Below are 10,091 nucleotides of genomic sequence, written 5' to 3' on the forward strand. Positions count from 1 at the left end.
ATTTTGGCGGCTATTTTTATTATTATAGCCTTGTTAGTTCACCGCATCAAGATATTTTGCATACTATTGTCGAGATAATTTAATGGAGATTAATTCCATACTTTTTAAAAATTGATTTACTGCAATAGAATTTGAAAAAAACACCAAAATAGGTCAAAAAATTTTCCTGTCCGTCATGTGTGAAACCCGGAAACACTGTAACTTGTGAAAAAATCCATTATTTGAGTTAAATTTTATTTTTTTAATTCTAATCGACGATTGTAGGTTACTGAATGCAAATGATTAATTAATTCAGTGTCGTTTAATTGCAATTAATAAAAAACGAAAACTACAAGACTGTATATTTATATATATCCATGTAAAATTAACATGGATGGTGATATATCTATATCTATAGATATTAAGTACATTTTATTCCACCAGGGGCGCCTGTGCATCACTTTCATAGTACAGCTGTTATTTTAAAAATTTTTTTTTTTTTTTTATATTTTATAGTTAAATGAGCTTTATGAGTCGTGCACTTTTGGATTTTTCAAACTTTTTTCACTTGTAATTTTTGTTAATTTTCACATGTGGAATTTTTTTATTAAATTTTTTTTATAATAATTTTATTGCTGAAAAATTCTAAAAAAATGTATAATGTCTGTCAACTTCGGTGTCATTGGTTTGCCTAGGGAAGGGGAACTTTTTATTTACGACGTGGCTGTACTAGTGAAGACTCATACCCGACCATTACAATAAAAATTTAAAGTTTTTTTTAGTGTTTTTTTAAAGGTGAGTCTAAAAATGTCTAGTTCCTATTCCCGTGTAAAAAAGTGGCGTGCGTTACACCAAAATGAAAAAGTTTCACTTGATAAAAGTGAGCCTAGTGAATCATGTAAACCTAACCTAACTGTTAACACGTGTGCAAGTGAAAACACTAGTGCTCCAGAAATATTACGTTTAGAAGAAAATAGTGAATTCAATAGTGTTACTGAACAAGATTTGGATGAAATCAGTGATGATAGGATCAGCAATGTTGATATTGAGGATACTTTTGAAGATCAGCAAGTTTTAGATGACAACATATTGTCTAATTTACTACAGCAAAATAATGAAGAATCTACAACTAAAAAGACACTAAGTGAAAAACTTCGTTGTTGGACTTTAGATAATATAAATAGTTTAAAATTAAATGTAGTTACTCAACTGTTAACTGTATTGCGAGAAGAAGGTCATGAGGATTTACCCAAAACTGCTCATCAACTACTCGGAACCAAGCATTGTCGGCCCATGAAGACATTAACGAGCAACCGGGAAACATTTGGAACTTACATATATACTGGGATAAAAAAAGCCCTCCAGAAAATTATATCTCCTGATATTTATACTGAAAAACATATATCAGTTCAGATACATATTGACGGAGTGTCGCTGTTTAATAATTCATCAATTCAAGTATGGCCTATTGTCTTAAAAGTTGATCATCGTGATTACGACAGCAAGCCAGCAACAATTGCGTTATACTGTGGTGACTCTAAGCCTCATTCAGCAAACGAGTACTTGTGTGACCTTGTTGAAGAAGCTAATGATTATATTTTAAATGGACTCGTTCTTAATGAAGTTAAATATTCATTTGAAATTTTTTGTATCGTTGCTGATTCACCCGCGAGGTCTTTTATAAAAAGTGTAAAAACTCCAGGGGGATTTTACGCTTGTAAAAGATGTACGGTCAAAGGTCTCACTAAAAATCACAAGCGCGTGTATCCGGATATGAATTATGAGTTACGTACAAGAAAGTCGTTTAAGAAAAGAAAACAGCCAGATCATCATGTAAAAGACGAAAAGTGTATATTATTAAAATTGAAAAAGTTTGATCTAGTGTGTGATGTGGTATTAGATTCGATGCATTTATTGTATCTTGGCGTACAAAAAAGTATCTTGGAAAAATTACTAGTGGTGACAAAACATAGTGCTCGGTTGAAAAAATCTAAGACTGAAATTTAAAAAAAAATAATTAATTCCATATCAACAGATATTCCCCAGGAGTTTGAAAGAAAATTGTACGATACGGACCAAGTTTCAAAGTGGAAAGCCACTCAGTTTCGGTTTTTTCTATTATATATCGGACCTTTAGCTTTGAAAGATGTACTCTCGGAAAATAAATATCGTCATTATTTATTATTATTTGTCGCATGTAGAATTTGAAACGACGAATTAAACGCAGTTAAATTTGTTGACTATGCTCAAGATCAGCTAAGAACGTTTTTTTGAATTACTGCCGTCGGAATATGGAGAAGATTCTCAAGTTCTTAACATGCATAATTTAATACATATTCCAGATAATGTTCGTTACTTTAAAGCTCCATTGAGCAAAATATCAGCATTTTGGGGAAAAAACGATATTGCTTTATTCAAACATTTAGTAAAGTCGCCCTACAAACCTCTTACCCAAATAGCAAATCGGTTGGAGGAATTAGAGAATTCTGATGACATGAAAATTAAAAAAAAAAGTGCGTTGTGTAAGTGCATCTACGAACGGTTTATTGAATCAGTTATTTATCATAAAAAACAATATTTCAAAGTTAAAACAGTTAATGTACGTGGTTTTACTCTATATTGTGATCATCCGAATAATGTTGTTCAATTGCACAACAATAAAATATTTGTGATTGACAGTTTGTTAAATGTACAAAGTAATCCTGCAACTGAAGAAAATATAGACTATTTATATATCTATCTATGGTACGGTAGAAAATAGTAAGAAAGAAGTGTTCGATTTTCCTACTTCGTCTATTGACGTAGGCATGATGGAAGTTGTTTCATGGAAAAAACAAAAATTATTGTAAAACTTGCTCATGTGAAGTGTAAATGTGTTCTTTTTAATGTGAATAATTCAAAAATTGCAGTGACTCTACTACATGTTTAAATGTGTGTACGGAAATAAGCATTATATTGAAAAATTTTGAAAAAATATATGTTAGAAAAATGATAGTGAAATTAGCCCACAGCTGTTAAATTTTAGAATTTTTTTAATGATTCTATTTTTGTAATTAAAACTTTTTTTTTTAATTTCACATTAAGAAATTTCTAAAAACTATTAGTGTAAATTTTTTAGTATAATTTATTAAGTAAAAAAAAATTTATAAAAATTGATAGCTGTCGGCTAACTTCAATTTCATTAGAAAAAATTAACTTTTGAAATTGTTCTAACATTTTATTTAAATTCTAAATTTTAAACTATAGTGCTGTGAATTATTTGAAATACTGATATCCTAACTTTATTTGTGATGAATAATTTATTATTAATTATAAACAATAATTTTGTTTTTTTTTTTTAATTTAAATCGTTATAATTTTTAAATAAATTTTAATGAATTAAAAAAAAGTAAGTTAAGAGACAAAGAAAAAATCGCTTTTTTTTTGTTGAACAGTTTTATTCTCTGTTTATTTTATTTATTATTATACTTGTGTCTTTTCCACTAAACTATAAATCTGAGAAACATAAGTATAGATGTTTAGATATACATACATTAATATAAATATGTATATATAAGTGCGTACGTGAGAAAACAATGAAAAAAGTTGTTAGTTATTGGCCCGTTTCGTGCAACATTCGTGTGAGGGGGAAAGGGGTGTCATTTTACAGTGGGATTCAATATCAATCGGTGACTTGTTGGACTTTCTTATGTTTAGACAGTTATAGTTACTTAGTCTTATCTTATGAGTTCGGGAACAGACAGTGAATTTCAGCCTTTTTACAATTTGTGTGTGGATTATAAAGCGCTAATTTGTGTAAAATAATTAAAATGTCGGATACGCCAAAATTTTACGCAGTAGTCGAATTCGACGAAATACTTGACGGGAAAAAAGTGGTCGAATTAGTTCCGATTTCTTGGCTAACCTGCAACGAAACGTTATGTTTTTGGCCGCCTAAAAACCTAGAACACAAGTTAAGAGAATTAGTTAAGATTCAAGCTGATGCTGATGATACGTGGGATAAATATCCTATCGAGATTATCACTAAAGCAAGTAAGTAAAACGATGCATCAATTACTTTCTTTAAATGATCTTGTTCATTATTTTCTAATTAACTTATAATACTATGAAGCTGAAGACAATATCAGAATCGCTGCCAACGAATCGAAAAGGTATTTGAAATTGTTTTATTGATTAGCCATTATTTAATTCGCAAAAAGTTATCACACACTAGTAGTAAATTACAATTAGTAAATTAACATTTATTGGAAGCCTACTTCAAAAAATTAAACAATAAGAAATTGCTTTGGTTATCAAATGCTACCGGCAGATATTTTAGTAAAATTTATTATTATTATTATTATTATTATTTGTTATTAATTGCTCAGGGGGGTTTTCCCCGGAGTCCGACTCTCCGAGGGCCCAGCCTGAGCGCCATCCATTACTGCTGCACCACTCCGCACAACAAGGCGGTTAGTGAGTGCAGCAGGCCAAGTTCATTTGCCTAAGTAGACGCAGGGATCCCAAAATGACAGCCTTTTGCATCCGCACTGCTAGAGACACGGCTGCTGAACTGCAAGCCGGTATCTTCGCAAGTGAAGACACAAAAGACTGTTTCATCCCTCCAAGGACGCCGACAACCAAAACGACGAGTTTGACACGGTAACTTGGGTAGAGTTTGCCAATTTCAAACAGGAGATCCTGATATATCTGGTGTTTGTGCTCTTCTTTGGCCGAGATATTGTATTCGGCTGGGGCCGAAAACTCAATGACATAAATGTCACGAGTAGCCTTGTCAAAGAGCACAATATCAGGTTTGTTGTGGTCAATCCGCCGGGTTGTTGCGAATGGTATGTTCCAATAAATTTTGGAACTGTCATTCTCAACAACCTGCGGAATATCTCCTGGCAGATAAGGCAGCACTGGTGTCTCATCGATACCGTAGCTATATCTGAGATGATAATAGAGTACTCGCAGGGCAGCATTGTGACGCTGTATGTAGGCACCTCTTGCCAGCACAGGACATGCCGACAAAAGGTGCATCAGCGTCTCCGGATGTTGTTTACACGTCCGACAGGACGTGTCCGGAAGCTGCGCCTGGAGCACCTTGCTACGGTATTCGAGAGTGTTGATAACACCATCTTGGCAGGCAAATATAAACCCTTCGGTCTCGGACATCAGGCCAGCTGACTTCAAGAAGGAGAATGTCAGCTGGGTGGACAAGCCATGGTCACGGATGTGTTTGAAATACACGCTGTGCATGGACTTGTCCATGTGTTCACCGAGGAGTTTTTTCTCCTCGGCTATCCTGACGACGCTCTTGAACTCCTTTTTCGGGAGTTCAATGAGAGCGTTTATTTCTCCGAGACCTACGGTATTTGCCGCGTAGGTCTAATAATTATTATTATTATTATTATTATTGTTGTTATTATTATTATTATTATTGTTATTACACTTATCGTTATAATTTTTAATACTTATAATATTTTCATTATGGCAACCTTTTTATACAATTTACAGATATTGTCGATTTCAATGGTGTAGCGAATTTTCTGGAAGGTGTCGTCCAAAAAGAATTTAAAAAAATGAGGCAAAGTCTTGAGCTCTCCATGACAGATAAATTCAAACAACTTTTGAAAACCATTCAATACTCGGCTGAACCACCAGTGAAACAAAAAGCCTGGCAGGAGCTTGGCAACACTTTGCCATTTGATTCTCTAGTAAATTTTTTAGCTTTCGAAGAATCTTTAACAAAGGATAAGCAGAAAAAAATTCTCTGGTAGTTAAAAAATTCACAAATTACCTACGACTTATTAAAATATTATTTACTAATTATTTAAATATTTCTAATCATTCATCATTAAGAAGTTATTTAAAAACAATTTAAATATTGTTTGTTTAATTATTTACAGATTGATGTCTTTCAAATGATAACGGCTGGGTCAACTAATTGCGAAAACGATATTAATCAGATAATGGGAAAACTGATTAAAAAAAATGTTCAGCTACTGTACAGTGGATGCGGAAAAAAAATCAAGGGCGTTGGAAAAAAAAGTTTTAAAGACACGGAATCTTTCAAAATCATGGAAGGTAAGTTAATGGTTGATTCAATATTAATCTTGATTTTATAATTATGTTTATTGTTCTAGAATTTCTCCGTGCTAAATATCATGCATCTCAAGGAAAACTGGAGATAATCAGTTGGGTGAGTCGGTTTTTATCAGGTGCCAAAGACAGAGAAGGCGGCCGAGCTCACCGTGAAAATAAAAATATTCAAGTTACAGAATAATTATGATTTACAATAACAGTCACTTAGTATTTCAATATCACAGAGTAATTTAATTTCAATTTTTTATCGTTACTCATAACTTTTTACACTCTTATAACTTTTTACCATAATATTCATAATTTAGATATATGAAAAGTTTATTTTTTCACTTTTTATTTTTGAGAGCTTTAAACAAATTATTATAATTTAAAAGAAAGATTTTAATATAATTATAATTGTAATTATAACATTGTTCTCAAAACAGCATTTAAAAATCAGTGCGATAAAATATTAAGATAAAAATTTATTTTTTTAATATTAAAAACTATTTAAAAATAAATATAAATTAAGATAAAAGATGTCACAAAAGATTGATCTTAAAATAGCTTGTTACATGTAGTGTAGTGAAACTTTGAATAATTTTAATAGACATAAAATGTTATTTTTTTGTTTATTATTTATATAATAATATATTATATTAATAATATAATATATATTAAATGCAAACAAAAGTTGTAATAATTAGAAAAAATTCTTATATTTGATGATATTACTTTCGAATTATATTATTAGAATACAAATGTTAAGTAATATTTAATATTAAGAATTATTAAATTATAATAAAAAATGAACAAATATTCTAGTTTTGTAAAAGATTGATCTCAAGAGAGCTTGTCAAACGTATTGCACTGAAACTTCAATAGTTTAAATAAATAAAAAATATTATTTATATGTTTGTGCGGATAAGTTAAATATATTTAAATTTTGTTGTTTATCATTAAGTACAGATGAAAGTTGTAATAATTTAAAAAAATTTCTAACATTTCATAATATTACATTAGAATTACAGTATTAGAATATAAATGTTAAGTAAAATATGATGTTCATTAATTATATGGATTATAAAAAATAAACACATTTATACCCGTAAGACTGTTTATTCAATAAATTAATTATTATTATTATTATTATTATTATTATTATTATTATTATTGCATGGGTTAATCGTCGGCAGTCATACATGGGCCAGAATTAGAATTTAAGTTTGGGCCAGTGGTGGCAGTAATGCGTGGGCCAATAGTGACAACCAAACATGGCCTAGTTTCGATTACCTAGCCTGGGCCAAGATGGGCTAACAAGCTTGGGACAGTTTTGGTTAACAAGCATGGCCCAGATCTGGCCACCACGCTTGGGCCTGCCATGGCAATGATGCCTGGGCCATCCTTGGCAATGATGCCTGGGCCAATGATAACAACCAAGCCTGGCACCCTGTTATCATCCCAGACTTTTACCAAAGCTGGGCCAAGATAGGCTTACAAGCTTGGGACAGTTTTGGTTAACAAGCATGGCCCAGATCTGGCCACCACGCTTGGGCCTGCCATGGCAATAATGTCTGGGCCATCCTTGGCAATAATGCCTGGGCCAATGATAACAACCAAGCCTGGCACCCTGTTATCATCCCAGACTTTTACCAAAGCTGGGCCAAAGCGAGTTTACAAGCATGGGCCAGAGATGAACAGCATTGCGCCAAGCGTGGCCCATATCTGGCCCCGTCGTATTTTCCTGTATGGGATTGTTGTTTTTTAATACATCAGTATAATTTTTGTAAAACTGAAAAATATTGTTTTTAAAATTGGAAAACAGTGAAGTAGAATTACAATTCGTATAATACAATTAAAATTGTCTGGTAACATTACATTGCACTGTATAATTTTACACTCAAAATTGTAAAAATAAAAAAAAGCTTTTTAAATTTTTTATAAGATTATTGTAACATAAATTACAATATGTTTTTATGATATTATATACAATTATGCCGAATCAGATCACAAATAATGTTTACAAAATTGAAAAGCTTTTTCTTAAAAATTGACGAATAGTTCTGTAATATTACAATGCGTGTTAGGTTTATACTTGAAGATTGTAAAATTACAATACATCTTAGTAAATTTCCCGACAGGTGTTGGAAAATTACATGAATTGTATTTTATTTCGCATTGCTATACATTGATTTGTAATTTTACTTATTATTTGTTCTGTAATATGATTGTAATTTTACAAAAATTTTTAGCAGTGTTGAAATGTATCCGAATTAATGCATGTGATTGTTATGAAGAGTAGAAGTACTTCTATCGTCCATAATGATTGTACATGTCACCGGCTGTATATACTAGAATGTATACAGAGATTATAGTCTTCAAACATAATACCCTGAACAGTTCTTTATTTTCGACTCATAATCATTCACAAAAATTTAATCTTAGTTGATCACTAGCATATACATCATAGTCTGTGATGAAAAAAATAAGACACTAAAAACCATAACCTGTTTAGATTAGAAGTTGTTTCCAAGGTCATCGGAAAGTACGTCAGATCATTTAGGTAAGTTGTATCTATTATACAGGGTGTCCCAGAAGTGACGGACGCCACTATGGAATCTGATAAAAAAAAATTCTGAGATGAAAATTCCTTGGCTATTTTTTAAACAGACGCATAAATATACCTATAGGTGATAATTAATTGAAACAACGTCCCTTTATGCGTTAGGGAGAGAATGCCAGTGTGCAGTAAAATGCGTGCCAAATAAAGACACAACACACTGTATGACTAACTAGTTATTATGGCTAACGATGTCACACATTTATTAGCACATTCACACATGCAAACGTTTTCGTTTGACAAGTACTTTACTGGATACTGGCGCTTTCTCTCTAACGCATGAAGGGACGTTATTTTGATTAATAATTAATTTAATTGATAATTAATTATCTATGCGTAAAATTCAGAATTTTTTTCTATCAGATGCTACACAATAGCTTGCGTTACTTTTCGAACAACCTCTTATAAACAAATTTATTACTCAATAAAATTCATTTGAGTTTTAGTTGAATTTGAGCATGTGCCACATTATACTGAAAAAAATCGAGAGTACCGGAGTAAAGAAATACATCATTCCGCGTGCGGATAGACTCCAAAGTTATTTTTTTGGCAGAGTGATTCCGAACTACTATACAGTCAAAAAGAATACTACCTTTTTAAAACGCGAGTAACTTATATTTAAAAAAATGTCATTAAAATATGACACATATCGATCGATTAGTCAAAGTCTTATGTAACTCTATCCAAAATTGCTCATTTATAAAAAATTTTTGACAAGAAATATAAAAGATTAAAAAACGGGGTTTTTTTGGAGTCTCAAAATAAGCATCAACTTTAGACTTCTGTAAAATCGTAAATTCACATTTTTTGTTCACGCTGAATTTTTTGGTGATTAGTTGAACCTATTTAAACGCAATGATGAAAAAAAGTTTTTGTTTTTTATCATAATTTATAAACAATGGTCACTCCCTATCTTTTGATCAAATAGAGATAGAAATTTGTTTCGAATTGGCATTTATAAAGGGTAAAATATTGGAATTACGTGCGAATTATGAAATTTGCCACCATCAAATTTTCTGAATTAGTAGATCTAGATTTTAATCCACAAAACTTTCGAGTACAGAGCTCTTGGATTAATATTGATTTTTATTTTACTGCAATAATTTTTATACGCCAAATTCTTCTTTTCCTTTGTACAAATAAAAAAAAAAAAATAAAATTAAAAAAAAAATTTTTTTGGTCGGTACAGAAAAAAAACTAAATTGAAAAAAAGTTATTCTAATTCTTATTAAAAATTAAAAAAAATTCAGGTTTGAAGAAAGATTCACAGAAGTTTTAAATGGTTAAGAAACGCATTTCATAATTTTTAATTAAACGAGTAATAAGTTACGGCCACCAAAATAAACATCTACTACGCAGGTCAAGTAAGAAGTTGTGACTATTCCCAGAAATAATTGTAAATAGTTGGGATATTTTTAGTCCAGTG

The 10,091-nt window shown here is 31.1% G+C and overlaps 1 protein-coding gene across 1 annotated transcript; it reads left to right on the top strand.

The window, feature by feature from the left end:
* Nucleotides 1-3,456: 3,456 nt before the first annotated feature.
* Nucleotides 3,457-5,731, top strand: LOC141538003 (uncharacterized). Its single transcript, XM_074259255.1, has 3 exons — nucleotides 3,457-4,011; nucleotides 4,091-4,130; nucleotides 5,479-5,731. The coding sequence occupies exons 1-3, from the start codon at nucleotides 3,789-3,791 to the stop codon at nucleotides 5,537-5,539; spliced, it is 324 nt and encodes a 107-aa protein (XP_074115356.1). The 5' UTR covers nucleotides 3,457-3,788; the 3' UTR covers nucleotides 5,540-5,731.
* Nucleotides 5,732-10,091: the final 4,360 nt, after the last annotated feature.

Source organism: Cotesia typhae, unplaced genomic scaffold, assembly GCF_013202065.1.
Source record: "Cotesia typhae breed Kobodo isofemale line unplaced genomic scaffold, CoteBio_Ctyphae contig_20, whole genome shotgun sequence".
Classification (NCBI taxonomy): Eukaryota; Metazoa; Arthropoda; class Insecta; order Hymenoptera; family Braconidae; genus Cotesia; species Cotesia typhae.